Source organism: Cyrtonyx montezumae, unplaced genomic scaffold (genome assembly GCF_038088225.1).
Source record: "Cyrtonyx montezumae isolate F1298 unplaced genomic scaffold, pur_monq_1.0 scaffold_13, whole genome shotgun sequence".
Classification (NCBI taxonomy): domain Eukaryota; kingdom Metazoa; phylum Chordata; class Aves; order Galliformes; family Odontophoridae; genus Cyrtonyx; species Cyrtonyx montezumae.
In genome coordinates this window covers 6,565,257-6,586,425 of record NW_027071859.1, presented here as the reverse complement: position 1 = coordinate 6,586,425, position 21,169 = coordinate 6,565,257, and the positions used below count along the sequence as shown (strand labels likewise).

Sequence of the window (21,169 nt, the reverse complement as noted above, 5' to 3'; positions counted from 1 at the left end):
CTCTTACTAACTGGTAGAGACCTAACCTCCTATGGTAAAGTTTCAGTACGAAATCAAAAGACACTATGCTCTACCCTGTATGCATTCCCAAAGCCAAGTTTGATCCTGACTTCCTAAGGAAACTGAGCATGCTGTTGATCATGCCTTTGTGTGAGCCATTATCCATTCTTTCTCCAACATTTTTTGAAGCCACTGGTCATTTTCAAGCAACATTTTAAAAAGCAGAACTTCAAGTACAGCTGTCTTGACAAGCCTTCTAAGACTCAGAAGACAGAAAACAGAGACTTCAGTTAATACCTTCACAAAAGATGCAGAATTGCCTTATTAGACACTCCTGGTAACTCATCCACTATTTGAGAGACAGTAAGTCAATTAGTACATGCTAAGTTGTGGGGTACACACAATAAATGCCAGTTCCATACACACAAGATTGTTAGAGGGAATTTGAGGAAAGTTTCATTTAGAGATACAGAAAACACAAGCAAAGGAACGTAGAAGACACCTATTTAGAAACCAAGCTTTGTTGTACTATTTTCAGATAAATTTGGTTTTATTTAAAGAACTATTTGCAGCAATCGCTAAATATTTGCTTTTTTCAGTTTTGCAGCACTTCAGCTGTTCAATAGCTCCAAACCCAGATCCCAAACCAAATTATTCTCTGCAGTGTAACACATTGCTATTTTAGGTTGAGGAGAACACTGTTTTATAAATATTTCAGGCAAACCCTTACAATCCTGTACAATCCATACCTTCTTCTTCACCTTCTGTGGACACCTCATGGTGGTTCTGAATCCCATAGCTATTTCTCCTTAGAGATTTCCTTCTTCTTTTTACTCGTGAATACATATCCATGTTCTCCTATAATAAAAGAACACATACAGAATCAGTACAATCCCACGTCACATTGTTAGTGCACAGCTCAGTAATACTATGTAATTTCTAGGCCCAAACTGTTTTTTCAGCAGAGTCCTCCAGAGGTAGACTACCTAAGCACTCTCTTTCAGTAAGTATTAAAACAAGCTTAGATACTGAGAGTTTATCTAATACACTGGCAGCAACAGTATGAGTGAGACTGTTTTAGGGAACAAAACAGATGACAGTTCTCTTATCACACTGCCACAGCACGCATCAGATCAGCAGAGAACCACCAGAGCAAATCAGATGGCCACAGTAATCAATTCTAATCAATGAAGAACATATGATTTCATATTCTGCCATAATACATATCACTTCCATGAATTTCTTCTGAATTCAAGTTCAGCAAGTTTCTAATGTTATCCTCTGATGAGCATCCACAGACATCACAAAAAGAAATGTGATCTCCCTTCATACTGCTTTCATTCAAGAGAAAAGAAATGCTGCACTTACAAACTCTGTATCTGTCCACATTCGCAACCGCTCTACTTCCCCAGACCGCCTATTTCTCCTGATGTTAATATTATCCATTTCCTGTAGGACAGCTTCAGCAGTACTGAAATATAAGCAACAGTTAGCAAAAAAAAAAAAGTCTTAAAACAGTAGACACACAGAACTCTTTATCATCCAATAGCTTAGTATATCTAATTATGGTCTGCTATGCCTATTCCAAGGTCAACAAAATGACTAACTATACAAATGACTTAAAATATGAAAATGTTAAGGTAGCTTTCTGAATCAAGCTATTAAGTAAAATACCAACTGCAGTAAAACTGTAATCAACTGGAAGATGAACCTACAGAATACCAGCTAAAGATTACGCATAAGAAAAAACACTTATGCTCTAGGTTCAAATTGAACTGTAATGTTTCAAACTGCTTTTTTGTGCTTGGTGCAGGTTGTAGCATGCAAGTTTCTGTCTGCTTAAGAAGGTGTCAGATTTGCAGAACAAGAAAGTAAAGCTTTTTATACACATAATAATAATATTGCAAACTTTATAGCTTCCCACTTCAGCCTCAAAAAGAGAAAAATAAAGATTAAAAACTATCAGATCAGTAACACCAAGAACTTCATCATTCAATAATTGAGCACATCACTCTATCACTTCTTATCTACTACTTTACTAGACTACCATTTCATTATCTTATTTATAAAGAGATTGCAAAACAATCCTGGGGTAGGAATTACAACCCTGTCCAAGATGCTTTATCGCTAAGGAAGAAAACAACAGAGCAATTAGCAGAACTAACTCAAATATCTGGCTAGCTGTTCTGACCATCTCATTACTGCTTTCTACAAGAGATTTTGGTAAGTTTCTTCTTGAATTCTACTATAATTGCATAATAACTGTAATAAGATAGAAACTTCCACTTCTTTTATGCTGTTCAGAAGTATTTCTGAATTGGGAAAACCTGTCCAAAAAGAAGTCAATGTCATTTCTGGCCACAGATGTCAGTAAAGTCAAGACTTCTTTAAAAGTGCTCCTCTCAATTTTAAACAATTCTTCGGCACCATCTGTGATGTGCGATATTTACTGCTTCAAAAAAAGCCATGCCCTAGTTCATTACCAAAGAAATCAGGACTCAGAGGGGCCCAGAAAAGTCCACAAATTCTGCCAGGCCAAAACAAACTACACAGTACCTAAATCGCCACTGGCATATATTTGTTTAATGTGTTTTTAAAACCTCCAATGATTGATTACTGGAGGCACTGCAGTCAGACTAAGTTCATATACAGACTTCAGCACCACAATCTAATCAAATTACAATATTCATGGCAGACTTTTTCCTATTGTTTCACAAGGAAAGGGAGATTCAACTGCAACTAAAAAAGTAAACGTTATCTCGATAGATAAATTTACAAATTTATAAAGTAGTTATTAAGTAGATTGAAAATGTAATGAATAAAAGATTTAACAGAATATGTTTAGCAATAAAGATCACACTTGGCAATTTGAAGTTTACATCATTTTTCAAGCTCTGGCAAGCAGACTCTCAGAGATGTGACTACTGAAATCCATTTTACAGGTGGAAAATCGACACACATTGTGTGGTCTGCTCAGAGCCATGCAGAAATAATACCTCAAGAGAAATATTTCTGGCTCCCATTCCTATGCTCAGACCAGACCATGCCTCCCTCTCTGACCTACTTTGTCTGCACAGTAAATGCAAAAGAGTGACACCCACCCTATGTGAATTATTAACAAATGGTAAATAAAAAAGCAAAAACAAAAACAACAAAAAAGAAAGCTACAAACTTTTGATAATTTTATGATCAAAACCATACAAGCAATATCTAGAAAGCTTTCCGTGCATTGTTGCTCATCACTACTTCACATCACATTCGGATATCACTACACAAGTGGGTTACTAAGAGACAAACTAGGGTGTGGATTTACGGCATGTCAGCCACCCTGCACTAACTGCCAACATACACAGCTTTATCAAGGGGTAAACACAAAGGAGCTTACTCATCACCAGAAGTCCAGTAAGCTGCTTTGCATTTAGTGCATGGGTAATACTGGCAGTTACAGCACGGGACACAGCCTTTAACTCCAACCACAACCCAGCTTGCCTCAACACTATGTTTGCACAGCAAAACACGAGGATGGCACTGGGAGACAGGGTTTTCTAACTTTTCAAATAAAAAATCAGGACGTTTTGTGAATACAACTGAAGCATCCCCACATACCTGTTGACTAGCTGATCAAACAATAAACTCTGATTCAAAGTTTCAAATCTGTTTTTCCTGGACCGACAACTTTTTCTGACTTCTATATCTCCGTTTATGCAAGCATGGTCCCCATCTCCCTTTTTTTCCCCTCGAAGGGGATGGCTTTTGAGAGCTAAGAGAAATTTGTATTACTACTTTAAAATGCAGTCAAGAACATTTTCACAAACAAGAATAAGCAGAATACTTCACAAGGACAATAAACCAGAAGTTACTATGGAGCACAACGAGAGCATCCTTATAGTCACTCAAGAAATACATATTTAAAATTCCAATCAAAGTTGTTTTTTGAACTATTTCTTCAGGCATAAGCCTGCTTCCTCATTAAACAGATCTTATTTAATGACTGAAATTTGGTATTCAAATATCCACTTGATATTTTTAATTCAACATTAATGCTAATTATATACTCGGCCCCCACTTTCAGTTCTTAGGCCTCCAAATACAGTATCAAGACAGCAGATACAATACATTGATTTCATAAACAAATCTGTACCAGCTACTCTGTACAGTGTCAAACAAAAAGGGGTCCCCCTCCTGATTGTCCCTTAGACACCACAATAAATAATAAAAATACCAAAAATGCTTAATGAAGTAACATTTACATAGGGTCAACACAGAATTAAATGAGACAACTTATGAAAAGGGGACACGAAGGACAACGTGGCTCTCACTGAGATATGAAATGAGATGGCAACTCCAAAAGGAGAATCATATAGGAAAACTGTACCAAGACAGAAGGAGCTGCAGACAAGGCAGGTCTCTCCAGAGTAATAACAGAGTAAGTAACGTAAGGAGCCACAGAAGGCCAGATCTTAAACAATCAAAGAGTGTAAGGACACCAGCTGGGAGAGGATGGCCAAAATTAGTTCCTAACACTAAATTTGGGAATTAAGGAAAATATCACGATCACGGCCAAGAGGCTTGAATTGAGAAAAGAAATGGAAAATTATTAGAAAATTATTAGTTATTAGAAAACATATGCAACTGAAAATCATTGACATAAAATTGTTAAATGCAGAATTACACACTACGGGGTCCACTGTAATGCACTTACATAAGCTACGTCCATTTGGTAGTGTAGCACCAGGTGGAGAAGTTAACCTAGGAAACAATTAGATTAGACAAACAAACAACATTGTAATTCCTCAGCCAAGGAAACGTTACACAATGAAAATAAAACCTTGGAAGTTAAATGCAACTTAAAACATTGCACAATAAACTAGGACTTCAAAATTCTTGTGAAACTAAGAGCAGACTTTTCGTCTCTGAAGAGTCTGCTTCACATCCAATGTTGGAATGAGGGCAAAACTGTCAAATACCAATTACATGAATCCTCCCAATTATCCAGATATCTCTTATTAATCCCTCCAACATTCCCTCATGCCATGTCCTACTATTAACTCTCCCTTTCTGCTTCAGAACAGGATCTTGATATAGCTCTTCAAAAGCAATTAACATTTAAGCACTTAGAATAAACTAGGAGAAGCAAAGAAAGCCGTTCTGTAGTCACACACACACAAAAAAGAAAATTTAATAAAATTAAGAACTGAATAGGATTATTTTATGCCTGGAGTACTTCAATCGTTAAAAAAGTAATTTCAGGTTCTCTATCAACTCTTTTTAAATTAACTTTTCAGAGAATTAACCTCTACTACTCCAAAGCTTAAGAAAACAACATATTCCAAATTCTTCTGAAATGTTATTACCTAAGCAATCGTTCATTCACCTTTTTACATTTAAAAAACTTCACATTTTTTCCACTATTAGACATTATCTTTCTGAAAGAATGGCTGGAGTAGAATAGAAATAAACAAGAACTCATCAGCTATTAACAGAGTGCTAGAAGTAATTTGTCAATATTGCTATGAAAAATAAGTCATGAAAAAAATTACATATTTTTAATCTTTTCTACACTAAGAAACACTGAGTACTTTAAAGATGAGTGACATGTAGTATATATTGCACACCAGTACCAGACACGAAGGGGCATCTTGTTCTCAAATTAAAAAGCTACAGCGAATTTGATAGGGGATAGGGAAAAACAAAAAGAAGGGAACTAAATAATACATGGAATCTGAGCTTGAATTTGACCAAGAGTTCAACATACTACAACTCGATAGAAGATCTGGGCTTCTGCTGTTATTTTCCTATCAAATACATATAAAAGAGAGGTAATAAGGATTTTTTCAAGGGTTTTTGAAAGCCATGTTTAAAAAAAAAATCTTAACACACATCCAAGTTCCCAGTAATGTTTTCTGGATAGATACTTGACGCTATTTAGAAACCACAACTGAGGAAATGAAACTTGATTATAATTAAGGGTTTAGCAATAAGACTTTTCCCTAAAGTTCTGAAGACTCAAGAACATTGTTAGGCACAGCACTCCAGATTTTGGCCAAAAATAAAAACAAAAAAATCTGAGGTGCACAGAGGAATCACAGGGGGTGCCCTATAAGAAACAAGAGCTACGGTAACCTGACAAGTTCCATTTGACGCAGTGATCTAAATTCTCCCAACTGCATTATTTTTTATCTTTGCATTCCTAATGAATACAGTACAAGTTCATACTTCCTAAAAAATGTCATGAATTTCAAATATTTATTTGTTCTGTTTTAAAAAGGAAAAACAAAACAAAACAGAAAGAAAGCCCATTATCTATTTAAGCTTCACTGAGTTTTTCAAAATATCTTACCCTGGCAGATGACAGCTCCGTAGTGAATTACAGTCATTCATACGCACAAAGCGTATATATGAATATTAGTGATCTATACACAATCATGAAATACCTATCTACAATATCACTATCAACTGAAAGGTCATTATCCGGGAACATACAGTCTGCAATGTCTCTTAATTACTTGTAATTGTATGACAAACCCTAGGAACAAAAGAATGGCTTTTAGAAATATTAGTATTTACAAAATGAAACAAATTTCCTCTCTTTTGGATTACAGGAATGTGGCATGACTTAGGCCTTATTTAATAAAACATACTAATTTATTCAGGCCTTTGTAACCAAAATTAGGGAAGGAAGACTTTCTTTCCATTGTCATTTTCTGCCTCTCTTCCCCATTTGTTGGTAGCTCTCCAAAAATACACTCAAGCTGCAGCTCATGGCAGAAATGAGCGAAGTGCATTAGAGATATTGAAAGAACTGAACCAATTCTGTATTTCTCAAGTTACCTGGACTGTCCAGCTGAGATGCTCCATTCTTCTCGCTGCCCAGCACTGCGTGATTTGGATTTGTCTTTGCACACAGGATCCGCATGTTTTGAGGTACGTTTGGCAGGAGGAGATATGTGGCTATCGCTCAAACTACCATCACTACCTTCATCTTTCTGAAAATACAGAAGCATCATTAATTGGCTCATCTTTACATACCCTCATTAAAAAAAAATAAGCTATATAAAATATAACTTTAATTAACGGAAATAGTCATGTTACTAATGATAAATATAAACAGACATTTTGAGGGTTCAACTTACTTCCCCACCAAACTCTCAGTAACTGGCTCACAGAAAGTATTTACTACTTAATCTGAAACAATCAACTTTCGTATATTTGATTATTTTTATTTTTTTTTTTTACCCTGAACAAGCATTGTGGTATCCACTCTATTCTGCATATTATACATGACACTGCTATCCTTACTCTATTGCAGAAAAATTAATAGTGAAATAAGACTGAGGAAAACCAATACGCTTAGAAACACAGCAGGAATTCATCTTACTGATATTACCTTTGTATTTAAAATGCCTAAACAGTGACATTTTAATCTCTTTGGATGCCATCCAGAGGGACCTGGGCATGCTTGAGAAGTGGACTCAATGAACCTAAGGACGGTCAACGAGGTCAAGCACAAGGTACTGTACTTGGGTCAGGACAATCCCAGATAAGGTGTACAGCCTGGGAGGACTCGTTCTTTAATCAAAGGGCACAGGTTGCCCAGAGAGGTTGTGGGTGCCCCATTCCTGGCGATGTTCAAGGCCAGACTGGTCGGGGCAGCCAGCCCCAGAAGAGGGGCTGGATGGGGTCATGGACTGCAAGCCCCCCGATAAAGCACACACTCTACCACAGGTCACACAGGTAGGCATCCAGACAGCTCTTGAATATCTCTATTCAAGAGACTCCACAACCTCTGTGGGCAACCTGTATCAGAGCTCCGTCACCCAAACTATAAAGTTTCTCTTCCTCACATTTGTATGAACTTACTATGTACAAGCTTTGGACCATTGCTCCTCGTCCTATTGCTACCCACCACTGAGAAGCACCCGGCCTCATCCATTTGCCTCCTACTCTCTTTAGATATTTATAAGCATTGATCAGATTCCCCCCCTCAGCCTTCTTTTCCCCAGGCTGAACAGACCCAGGTCACTCAGCCTTTCCTCATATGGGAGATGCTCCATGCCCCTTACTGTCTTTGTGGCCCTCTGCTGGACTCCTTCCAGGAGATCCCTGTCTTTTTCGAACTGGGGAGCCCAGGACCAGACTCAGCCCACACAGCTTTCTAAAGTGACCTCACCAGGGCAGAAGGGGAGAAGCATCTCCTTTGACCTGATCTTTAATGTGTCCCAGGATAACACTGGCCTTCCTGGCCACAAGGGCACAGCGCTTTATAGATTCTTAACTCATAGATACACTAACAGATCTTGGTTAAAAACCTAAATAGCTACTACAACAGAGGAACCAGTATTTGAGTAATAAGGTACAGGAATTGTCAGAAAGCACTAAAAACTAAGAACAAAAGACTCTTTTATATGCAAAGAGACAGCAGTGGACATCCAGTTTATTCATCCAGCTTAACTGCAACAACAGTTTTGTACAAGTAATTCAAATTCTGGATCACAAAAGTATTCAAGAAAAAAAATTGGAAATGCTTTTTCTTAAGCAGAAGAAAACTACCACAGAACATTTAGTAAGTTGCAAAGCCTAAAAGAAAGCAGATGCAGGGATGCAGTTCAGTAACAGAGCAGACCCAGAGGAGCTCAGCACCAGTGAACTTGCCAAACTCCTCTGAACTTGCCCCGATGTTATCTGACACACCCAGAAACCAAACCGGCTCACTAAAGTCTCACAAGTTCACTTTGCTTCAGCTGGATTAGTTTCTCACTTGTTTAGAGAGAGGAATTATTTCATTAAAAGATATTAGATTCTACCTACCCACATTCATATGCCATTTTAAGTTGTTTTAATCATGGCAGTTCTTTACCTACTGGTGGAAAAGCAAGGAAAGCAAGATGTTTCCATTACAATTTGATCCTGGGAATCCTTTAACCCTTGTCAATAACAAAACCAAATACAACAAAAAGAGAAACAAAACACACTGCTTCACTTCTTCAAGAAGTGCATCCATTTAATTCAAATACTTACACTACCTCTACTAGAAGCCTTTACATGAAGCAGGATCTGCAGTGAAACCCTCTCAGACTGAGGCCAAGTGACAGCAGAGCTAAGAGCTTCCTTTCCCAAACACAAAGCCCCTGCAACCCCCCACAGTGATGTCTCACGATCCACACCACCCAGCTGCTTTGCATGGCACCCAGCACCCACAGAAGAGTAGCTTATCACAGTTCTGATACTGAATATATGCTGTTTGAATCCTGAATGTATTTGTGCTTATCCATTAACCAGACAAGTTCATTTGTGGACTTACATAAGAGCCGCACTGCTAAAATCTGTGTCAGTAGGAACTTTCTCTGCGCAATTACAGAGCAGAATGGAAGCACAGCTTCAAGGGGAAGCCACAGAACCAGTTTCAAACCGGCTAGGCCAGAAAGAGAAAATGAAGCTAAGAAGAGGGAACAAACAAGTAATGAAGCTTTAAGAGGTGTTTGTTTGCAGGGAAATTCACAACACCTATCCACCTACACGCCATCTCTACCCCTTCCCATGCAAAAACTTAACTCCTCCCAGGTCTCCTACAGGCACCTTTGTTTCTATTTCCTCCAGTCTCCTGCTTCCAACCTGGCTGGTGTTCCTTGCTCCCCAGCCATTCCTCCTGGCTATTCAGGGAGCAAAGGCAACCTGGCACAGCAAGCTACTGCCCAGCTCCATGCACACTGAGCAGCCAGCAGGCAGGTAAAGCACAACACCAGCGATCAACACGGGGACAAAAGGTGCTCCTTTGTCTCTGCTTGCTACCAAGTCCTAATCCTCACAAAATATATCACAACTCAGTAATGTTGAGATCTCAACTACCATCAGACAAAGTGAAAACAATTTCACAAATACAAAGCCAGTCTGGAACCGAGCACAGTCAAAGACAAAACACTAACCTAAGTTTGTACACTAATATACAAAATACCTTAACTGAGGTAATGACAAAGCCACAACAGTGAGAAAGCACTGAACATTTAACCCTACTAACAAACCTAGAAACTCCCTTTTCCAGTCAACACTACGTGCAATCAAATCCCACCAAGACTACATCCAGACTTTTCACCTACCTACAGTAAAACATAGAGTTCTCATCACTCTCAAGTGATTAGCCAGATGGGATGTGTGTGAACAAGAAAATAATTTTAATTTGAAAAGCCTTTATGAAGAGCAGTCTTCCCAACGCTTCCTCCCATGCATAGCAAAAATAAGTCTAATGATTCTACTGCTCTCAATTTGCTCCCTCAAGTAACTGGGTCTCAAACCATTTATACCTTTAATGATTAAAAACAGTACTTCAGTTTCAACCCAGAAAATTATTTCTTAACAGTACACACTGGATGTTCAGGAACTAGGAAGAAAAACATATGATAAAAGCATCAAACCTAAAAATTAAGAAACTAATTGTGCCATTGTGGAAGTAGGAACCAGTGCACTGAATTCAAAGCTCCTAATAAAACACTGGCACTGAGGCAAGCCTACTCACATGCTGACAGCAGAATGGAAGGACTCTGGATCAATGATCAATGAATAGAAGGATTCAGGATCCCCATTTGCCAAACGGAAGGTCTCAGTGTCCCAGAAGGACCCCTCTTCCCTTGTAATAGCCCATCTATGGATTCAAGAGTTTAATTGAATTTGACAGCCAAAAGAGTATTTCAAATGAGTTGTTGAGCTAAAAATCTACAGCAAGTCCTGCAGAAGTGGTGGCAAACTCTGGAAACATAACTTCACAAAAGCACTTGAATGACAGTAACCTAGTAAACAAATCCAAAATCGTTAAGTAAATAAAGCATTAAAACAAATAAATCTGCATGTCTGTATGTTTTCTTTGCATGGCAATGACAGAAAAAAACATTTATCATCTCTTAATACACAGATTCGCAGACATGCTACAAAAACGCCAACACGCTATTACTTCAGTCTGCTCCTCCAAATCACCACTACACAGAAATGTCAAAACAATAATCTGATATTCAGAAAACTTTAGTACAACATTTAGAGTTAAGTTCTTAAGTTCTGAAGAAGCATAAACTAGAAATAAACAACTAAATTCCCCTTCTCCACCCTTATACTCAGGAGCTACAGAACCAATGAAGTCTTTCAGCCAGACTGGATTGCACACACCACAGAATTCCTCATCCACAACAGCTGCTTCTAGCAATATCACAGGGACCAGTTGGCTAAAGCACTATCACTGATTAACTTTCAAGTTGTAGTCCATTGAAGGTATCATACAGAGGACTACAAGTTTGGTTATGGAGGTGTTTTTAGTGGTGACATGGTTGGGGTTTTTTTTGGTGGGTTTTTTTTTTTTTTTTGTTCTTCAAATAAGCTGCATTTCCTGGCCAGGACAATATCTACTGAACTCCTCTCTCCTCTACCAGTCCAAATATCCAGAAATAATTGCAAACCATAAGTCTACATAATTCAGGATAATTGTGAGTCATCTAACACTGCCATCTTCAAGTACATGGACTCAAGTCCATCTCATCCTGGACAAACTGATGACACAACACACCTCCATCCTGCAATTTCAGTCAGAAGCATCCGGTTTGCTGCAGGTCCAACTGTATTATGAAGCAGGTGTGCAGGCTGCAGACAGGCTGACATACATTTGAGTTTTCCATTATGGCAAAACCTGCTCTCCCTGCCATGCACTTTGCAGGTCACGCCCTTCCTCTGAGTAACCTTCCCACGCCCAGTTACCATGATTGTTCCTGTGGCTTCACAAATCAGATGAGAGTTACAAACCCAGTATTTTAATCCTTTCAAGTACCTGTATGTTTTTCTCTTTTCCACCAGCTCCCCCCATGTCTAAGACGTGAAATTTAGACCAACCAACCAACACTCAAGCTTCAACTGATCAGCAGTATTCCTCTGCGCTCCAGAAAAAGCACAAACCACTACAATTAGTTATTTGTTTTGCCCTGATGATCACTCTGAAGTTCACTCTTGTCTCAATTAAAAACAATGAAATGAGCATAACTAAGAAACCCATTTCAGCTACAGGTTTTCACATACATCTACTAACTTCAGCTCTCACTCAGCTTTGGATATTCAAAGTAAATTCTCCTCTCTGTTTGACTCTTTCAGAAGACAATGACTGGGCATCACTCAATCTGCCTATTTTTACTAACTTGGGCAAAGCTGAATCCAGACCTCCCGCTTGCATGCATTTAATAAATATTTTTATTCCTCTGATATAAAAAGAAAATTGTATTTCCAAAATAAAACTCATACTCATGAAAAAAGAATCCAATGTGATACTTGCCCCCGTGTCAACTAGTGAAGCCATTCACTCATCCTTGTCCTTAGACAACTACTCAGTTAACAATTAACTTGCTTTTTTTGCACTCAATAGGTAACAACATTTCAAACATACAAAACAGAGCCTGCCCTGTGATTCTGAACGAGTCACTTGCTCCCCTGTGTATCAGTTCCTGCAAAAGCTAAAAAAACATGGATTAAAACATTAACTTAGAGAGACCTACTGCATTAAAGAACAACTTTGAGATCCATTGCTCAGTCAGGCAAGAGCTATGCACCCATCCTGATGCACTTTCAGGTCAGACGTACTAAGCAAGCAGAAAAATCAGAAGATTTCACAGTCTGTTATTTTTTTTCCTCATTTGATTACAAGTTCTAGTAACCAGATCCCATAAGTTTTCTACTGTAACTACGATAACGCCATCTGACCTTAATCTAGTAAATCCCTTCAAATCCTACCTCTACCTTTGTTTTGGTCTTTTTTCGCTTCTTATCTTCTGGTTCTAGCTCCCAAATTCCCACTTGTTTGCAGTCGTTTATCTGATCCTACCACAGGTCCTAAGAAAAAATAACACAATTTATGCTCGAGAAGCATGTGATGATAATGGAATTAACAACTCCTACCACTGTGTTTTATTGGTGATAATGGTAGTAAAGAGTGCCTCAACTGAAAGAGGAGCAGAATTCTTTTAACACTCAGCTTCTGCATTTAGATTTCAGTAAACAATACTTAAGTCAGTAGTAACCATTAAGAATATAAAAAATGCCATCAACTTCTTTTTTCCCCATCTCATTCTTCTGAAAGAAACACTTCCTGTATGAGATTTGCTTTCATTATTACAGTAGATTTCCACTGTATTTCCTAGAACTCTCCAACCCAAGTTCTTCAAGAAACGGGAAAGCTTTTGATTAAAGAGTTTACCAGGTAAAAACAGAAAGCAAGCCCACTAGTTTTTTGGATATTTTTATGCTTGTAACCATTCATCCTTCCTGTAGCAGCAACCTGCTCTCAGTCAGGCTGAGTACTGAAAGGAAAAGCCCTTGAAAAATACCTTTTGATCCAACACCCAACAGCTCCTGCAATCCATGGGCTACCTGCACGTTGGTAAGAGATAGGGAGAGTCCCTGCCAAAGGGGGCTGAGGTTTATGCTCCTCTCATCGTCACTGCCCCTATCCAAAGTCTCCACATGGCCCTCTTCTCTCCTCTCTTGTGCCTTCCCAAAAAGGGTGTGAAATTAGGAATTTACAGCTGATGATCAGGGCAAGGGGAGCCGGAGGACACGGGTTAGCTTTCAGCTGGACCAGCAACCGGATCCTGATGCAGCTGATCAGATGGCCAGACAAGCATTAATACTGGCAAGTCTGCTCCTTTTCTCAACTGCAGAGCAAGCAGCTCACACCACATGAAGTCACACACCTTCAGATGACCAAGTCTAATGAGAAGAGGTTTCTGTTTGCTTTGGAAGGGTTTGCACTTCACCCACAAGTTCTTCTAGAAGGTTCACACGTCCTAAGTTTTAAATACCATCTGTCTCCCTAATTTAACACTGAAGGAACACTAAAAGGCACTTTTAGTCAGAACCACTTTTCAGAAGTTCCTACATTCTATTATCAAAGACTTGAAAAACAGAAATATTTATTCAAATGTTTGAAGAACAATTACAATTCAGAAACTGAAAAAATAAAGCATTCAAACTATTTTTTTTTCCCTCGAATTCTTAGTCTTCAAAAATCCATCATTTCTTTCTGACCAATCTCAAAAGATTTGGACTACTATAAAACCTAAATAAGGAAGGACAAAAATCTGAATGGAGATAACAAGCAGGAGGACAGAGATCCCTTAGGACAAGGTTTGGACATAACTGTGTAACCAAGCCATTAAACCAGGCAAGGAAGTGCCTACAGCAAGTGAAGTCAACAGAAAGGAAGCCTGCTGTGTTGAAAAGCACATGTGAGCCGAGGTGCTCATGGATCTCAACCTACAGTGCACTTCAAGACACTATTTCCAAAGTAAAACCAAATTAAAAGCTTGTAAAATTGCAATATAAAACCTTCAGATTAAAATCTTGAAATTTAAAATCAAGATAAAAGCAGCATTCAAGGCCTGAAAGATATGTCAGAAAAATAATAGAGTAAATAACAGAAAAAAATTATTTAAAATGAGGGATTGGAGGAACACGGCTACACATTTTGAGGTGGGTAAGCTCTGCAATGTGGGCAGAGAGGAATTTCTTCATTTAGGTTTTGGATTTTTTGGACTACTTGCTCATTTAATTTCAAGAAATTGACTGGATGCTGGAGAAATGCCAAAAGCCCATCTCCCAAATTACAGAAGTGCCCAAAACAAAGTATCTGCTTTTGTGCTTTGAACTTCTGCATGACTGCACTCAAAACATGAAGCTCAGGAGAGGCTACAGAAATTGCTCAGGATCTCTGGACAAGCTTGAGTTGTGCACTTCTGGTAGGAGCAGTAACGCTGAGTCATACATTCCCAGTTCAACCGAAGTTGAAGCTATCAGAGCACACAAATCCTCAGTTCAAAACAGAAAGGCTGACAGAAGGTCGCACCTTAACCTCACAACTGGGTCAGCAGAGCGATGTTTCAATGTCTACTTAGCAAGAAATTAAACTTAGGAACAGAACCCAAGAAAACATAAATGCAAAATAACACTTGAACAATTTAAAGCAAAATTCATGGTTAAAATAAACCATGAAAAGGTAATAAAGTCAGTATTTCAAGACTAAACTCAGACAAAAAAAAAAATGCTGAGAAAAAGCAGCCAAGCATGAAGAGTACAAAACTAAAGAGAATAACAGGAGGAAAAAGGATGGCAAGTCAGCTCTCTTTGCACTAAGTGGGTTTATGAGTGATATTATCCCCACACAAAGTAATATATTAGACCTCAAATATCCACTAAACAATCAGCATCAGTTAAATCAACTGCAATGTAAGAGCAATGAAAGCTTCATGCCGCCAATTCCTACTTGCAGGATGCTGCAGGCTGGGAGGGGTTTTCACAGAGTTTGATGCAGAAAACACAAAGCATCACTAGAACAGAATGAAAACTTTTCCACATATCACAAACACTCAACAATTTAGGGCAGGATACGCAAAACTTTATCACATCCAAGCAAAACTGCAAGAGAATGTAGGTGATCACGATGTAATTACCTGAGCTAATTATCTTAGGTAACCCCAGGCTGTACGCCACTCTTGCAAAACTGTCATGGGATCTCTCCTGACAACTGCTGAAGCTTTTTGCATCGTTTTAAAGGAGAGACAGCAACGCGAGCAGCAGCTATGGTTAACATTACTTTTGGTCAAACTCAACATTCAGAGGAAGCAGCCAAACATCAACACCACTTTCTGAGCCCTCCTTGGAGCTGATCCCAGCTGGATTAGTCCTTGCATTGCTTCCTTGTCAGGCCCTCTAACAGTACGACAGCAAAAATACTGGCTCTGAAAGACACATGACTGCCTCCTAAAACAAACTGCGCGTCCTCAGGAGGCACCACACATTTGCGCACCGACTCACACCGCTTCTGTGAGGCAGATAGGACACACACGAAGAACCTTCACTCAGAACACCCATGTGGAAGCACAGAACGATTACAAACACTGATTACAGAGAATTTTGACAGAAACTTGGACACAGATGGCTCCTGAGGATTACTCATTTCCCCACTGCTCACAGCGTGTTAATATCACACCACCAAGGAACAGTCCGCTCAACCCGTTATAGATCACTGACTTTCTTCTGGCACGTCCCAGAATAGCAAGGGACCACTAAAACAGGAGGAATTTCTGTTTCACCACGCTGTTAAGATGAGCTCTGTCAGGAGCCTGCCTTCAGCTGAGATTATTCACAGTGATTTCAATAGGCTCTGCATCTCAGGATATAACTTTAAGAGCTGCAGAAGTGCTGAGTCCCCTCTGCACCTTTATTAATTTATTGCACTCTCAGCTGTAACACTCACTGATTTTAAAATGTAAGTATTTAAGAGGAGCTTCTGTCCTTGAAGAGCTCTATATGCAGGGGGTCAGCAACAGTACTTTCTCCTAGGGATGAAGGGAACACCAAATTTTAGTAGGACCTCTATTCTAAGCCATGGGCTACCCAGAAAGCAGCATGACACAAAGGAGCCATTCAGTACAGAAACAATCTGCATCAAGCTCTTTCACAAAGAAAAGTTTTGGTTTTGGAACACTCTTATGTTTAAAGCTAGAATTTTAAAGCCAGTAATGATCCATATTTTTAAAAGTTCATGTGTATTTGCAATAGCTGACCATTAAGGAGGCACTGTTGTGTTTTGTTTTGTTTTTTTAAGAAGTAGAACGAAGCAGTGGGTTTGAGCTGGGAAAGCTGCATTATTGCACTTTTCAAAGAAAAAAAGATAAATATTTTGTTATAGGCTGAGAAATTACAGTACGAGACAGAAGCACACGGGTATTACAGAGCACGACAACGCCGTTCAGCTTTAAACGCGACCACACCGCAGCTCGTCCTGTCAGTCCCAAGGCTGCGCTTGCTCCTATTAGCAATTAAGTACAACGGAGAGCTCTATGTCGCGACTGAGCACGCTGAATGATGCGGCAGTACTACTTTTAGTGGCGTCACGTGTCACAATTAACACAGAGCCCTCAAGTAGCTCTTAAGGCACTGCTAATGCTTTCTTGACTAATTAAATTAAGTTAATCTCGTATACATTTCTAAAGTGTCTAACTAATACACAGACATGGTTTCAAAGTGTTTATTCCACAAGAAACCCCTTCTCAATGAGCATTTTGGTGTTCTGAAAAATCACTTCCACTGCCAAGTAAGTATTGCCAGCATCATCACAACTCCACACCTGAAAACACCAGATGTAAGCGAATCTGGAGTAAATTTTATCCAGTTAGGGTCATGATATCCTCAATTCTTTCTTAATTTGAATTAAGCCCTCTGAATTTACAAGCATTGTTTTACAATTCCGTTTCTGAAAAATTGTGGAAGACGTTGGTACATTTCCCTTGTCAGAATGCTTTGCTATCAAACCATAAGACATTCCATAACATTTGAAAGAAAAAAAAGTATGTAATTTACACAAAGAAAGAATAGCAGCTTAGGTAAGGACAGCTTAATTTTCTGTTATATAAACCAAGGATGGATACAGGAATGAAAACATAGCTCATTTTTAACTCTTTGTACCTTCCTTGACTTTACTATGACATCACTTCAGAGAATAAACTTCCTGGCTCCTTGATCCATTTAGTCTGGGATTCTGTTCATTTTATCTTGCTGCTGCTCAGTGGACACGCATGTATTCATCTCAATCACTGCCCATCCATGACTCAAAACAGTTTACTTTTCAAATACTGATGTCACTGCTTTGTCTGAGGTGAGAAAATACCACAGAGGGAATACAGAGAATACAATAAAGGTTTTCTGCGGAAATGATCCATCGCAGTCTAAATGTGTATTGCTTCCACATTAAGATCCACAAAAACAGACATTATTAATATATAATTTGACACAGTACTGAACCTGAAGAAACTTCAGCTCGTATCTTCATCTCATATCAAGCTTGGGAGAGGAGGGATTCCCACCTACCCCTGTACACGTATGGGGAGAAAAAACATACAAACCACAAGGAAATAAGGAGAAAGGAAACAGATCTATAAAGCAATCTAATACCTGGTCTGATTGGTGTTTCACAGGATGCTATGAGATTACTAACTCAATTTTTCTAACGAGGAACAAATAGATCATCTGTTAAAATACACTCCAGAAAGTAATTACAAAGACTGCCACCAAAGAGCATTTCCCTATGAATTCAAGTCCTAACCTCCTCTGTGGAGGAAAATTCAGACACACAGTGCAAATAAGCAGCATAACAACTCTGCCAGAGCTCCCAGCTCTAGCTGCCCGTTAACCCAATTAACTGCTGTAGTAAGGCTGGTTTCTGACATTACAACCAGAAGATTTTAAAAGGACACACAGTGCCAGTCAGCTTCACAAAAAAAGATGTTACCAACTGCACAAAAACAACCCCAGCACGAGACACAGCCTCCCTATCTGTCTGCTCACAGTCACTTCCAAAAAGCAAAGGCTTTGTCTTCCTACTGTTGCATTTACTCACGCTGTACTCACTTTGGCATTATTTCTCAGAAAACACACTATATCACCAACAAATGCTCAGATCTGAAGAATAAAAAGCTGCTGGACGAAGATCACTCAAAAAATATGGTGGGATAAATATATATATTTTACAGCATTATCAGAGGGAAGAAAAAGAAAAAACAAACCTCTCCTTAATAACTTCTACTCATTTTTGGTGAATGCATCTAAATGAAAAGAAGTTATCTACCCTGAACACATCACGTTCGATGTGAAGTGAAACGAGTCCATGTCAGTGTGCCAAAAACATTCACTTAAACTTTAGAAGAAACATTTCTTTAGAAGTACAGGATGCGTCCTGTGATGCATTCACAAAGAAACACTGCCATAAAAATCAATATTCTCCTCTCTTTAGAGCACGAAAATAACATAGTGTATACATTTTAATAATGTGCAGTATAAAACGCTGTTCAAAGATGAGAAAGATGTGGAAAGAAGCCCAGAGTATTCACACAGCAGCTGCAAACTCCCAGCTATGTAAGCCAGTAAGAGTTACACCAAACTTTGCCTTGCAAACCACAAGACCCATGATGCAAATAAACAGAAACTGAACATGAGAACAAGCAGAACAGCTCTGTACAGCCACGTCCTCCATCCCCACGAACCCAACCAAGTTACACACAGAGTAGCACCACGAACAAGTAAGAGGAAAATTTAGCACAAGAGAGTTCTTACAGAGACCCTCACAGGGATTTTATTATTTTCAAACAAAACACACCGGGAAAAGGCTCTCTGTCAATTCCAGCTGCTGTCCTCCCGACCTGCCCCTGGCTGCTTTCTGTTTGATTAGCTTTCTCCTTAGCACGGGGCAGGACGTGGTCAGTCAGTGAACAACTGTCAAACAACCAGACCCCTCGATTTTCACTTCTGTATTTACGGAGCTTTTCACAACACACAGCTCTGAAAATAGGCACACGGCTGAGAAAAGCTGTAACTGTTAGCCTAAGTGTTCAGGCACCCGTAAAAAGCTTTGCATGTAACAAAAAGAACAGCGACGGCAACAGATCTGCTTGGAGACACCGAAGCAAAAAATCAAAGGGCTTCCGAATCCTCCCTTCCAGTTGTAGTTAACCAAATGTGGGGTGCTCCAACCTGTTTGCCGTGTTCACTTCCCACTGGACCATAGTAACGGTATGATAAATTATGTCGAGAAAGCGTACAGCGACAGCGCAACCGCGGGCGGGACAGCTCCCGCGGGCCGCCATCGTTTTACCTCGGGAGCCGCTGCGAGGCCCCGCTTCAAACGAATTAAGGACGTTTAGGGAAGGAATTAAAACAAAACAACAACAGAAAACGGCGAGAGGAGACGGAGCATTGCGAAGTTGCGTGCGGCGCGGCTCCGAACTTTTGTGTGGCGGCGGCGCGGAGCCGCACTCTGCCGCCAGGGGCGCTCGGCCGCAGCACGGCCCCCGCCCGCCGGGCCGGCCCTGCCCCAGCGCCGCGGCCCCGCCGCAACTTCGCCTCCCGTGTCCTCGGCCGCCCCCTGACCCTGTCAAGGGCCGTCCGCTCGGCGGCTTCACTACGATGTGTGCCCCCCACCCCCTCCCCACCCAGCGCCGCGTCCCCTCCTCCCGTTCAGCCCGGCACCGTCTCGAAGCTCCCCCCCATCCCCCCCGCAACCGCGTCAACGGCGCCGTCCCCGGCGGTTCCCCGGCCGAGGCCCTGCCGCCGCCGCCGCCCGCCTCCCCCCCGCTCTCGGTTCCCTTCTCCCCCGTACGTTCCCCGCTGCCCGCTCCCCGCCGCCAGCCCTCACCCGCGCTGCCGCCGTCTCCTCCAGCCCGGCCGCCTCTGTCTTGGTGCCCCTTTTGGAAGAGCGGGTCCGGGACGAGATGAAATGGCTGCCGGCTCCGGCCGCGGTGGACGCCGCTTTGCCCAGAGGGCGCAGAGAGCTCTTCCTGGTGTTCACCATGGCCCCGAGGAAGGGGACACGGGGGCCCCGCCGCCGCCGCCGCCGCCGCCGCTGCCACCGGCGCGGAGGGAGGAGGGAGGGCGGACAGGCGGGGGCTCGGGCAGGGAGGGGAAGGGGAGGGGGAAGAAGGAGAAGAAGTCCTCTGGGGACGCCGCTCCGCCGGGCAGAGCCACAGACAGAACCGCGCCAGCTCCTCCCGCCGCTGCCGCCGCCTCTTCGGCTCAGCCCCGCACTAACCGGCCGCCATTACTGCCCCTTCTCCCTTTCTCTCCTCGCCGCGCCGCCACCCCGGCTGTTGCCGCAGGGGGGCGCTGCGGTGCCGCCGCCGCCGCGCGCAGGGCCGAGGCGGCCCCCGCTGCGTACGTTCTAGCACGGCGCCGGCGCCGCTCCATGGGCGCGAGGTTGGGGGGGGTGGGGGGACCGGTGGGGTCCCCCACAAGGAGCGGGGCGGACCTGGGGGTCCGGGCCCTCGGCGCTCACACCGAGGGATCACGGCGCTTCGGGGCCGGGCCGAGGAAGCGGCGGCTGCACACGGCGCGGGGTGGGGGGGAGGGGGTCGGGAGGGGACAGCGGAGACAGCCCCAGAGGGTGCCCGGGGAGATCAGCCGCGGGTCCTCGTGTCGGTCAGCGACGCGGCTTACACAGAAGGGGATTAGGGAATCCCCCCTTTGGGTGGAGAACTTATTTAACAGCCTGCCGACTTTGGCTTTGAACAGTCCGATGGCCAGGCTGTAAGCGGTGCCCCCTCGCACAGCCCGCCGAGCAGCTCACCCGCAGCGCGCTCAGAGCTCTGCCCAGCAGCTTCAG

At 41.6% G+C, this 21,169-nt stretch overlaps 1 protein-coding gene across 4 annotated transcripts in view; it reads right to left on the bottom strand.

The window, feature by feature from the left end:
* The window catches only part of ATAD2B (ATPase family AAA domain containing 2B), a 68,436-nt gene extending 47,813 nt beyond the window's left edge, over nt 1–20,623 (bottom strand). For all 4 annotated transcript variants that reach the window (XM_065730647.1, XM_065730648.1, XM_065730650.1 and 1 more), the window contains exons 1-6: nt 20,207–20,623; nt 6,832–6,986; nt 4,703–4,749; nt 3,607–3,760; nt 1,369–1,471; nt 750–858 (exon numbers count right to left, since the gene is read on the bottom strand). In XM_065730647.1, the coding sequence (XP_065586719.1) occupies nt 750–858; nt 1,369–1,471; nt 3,607–3,760; nt 4,703–4,749; nt 6,832–6,986; nt 20,207–20,362 (724 nt within the window). In that variant the 5' untranslated portion in view covers nt 20,363–20,623. The remainder of the gene's footprint in view (nt 1–749; nt 859–1,368; nt 1,472–3,606; nt 3,761–4,702; nt 4,750–6,831; nt 6,987–20,206) is intronic.
* Between the last annotated feature and the right edge of the window lie 546 nt (nt 20,624–21,169).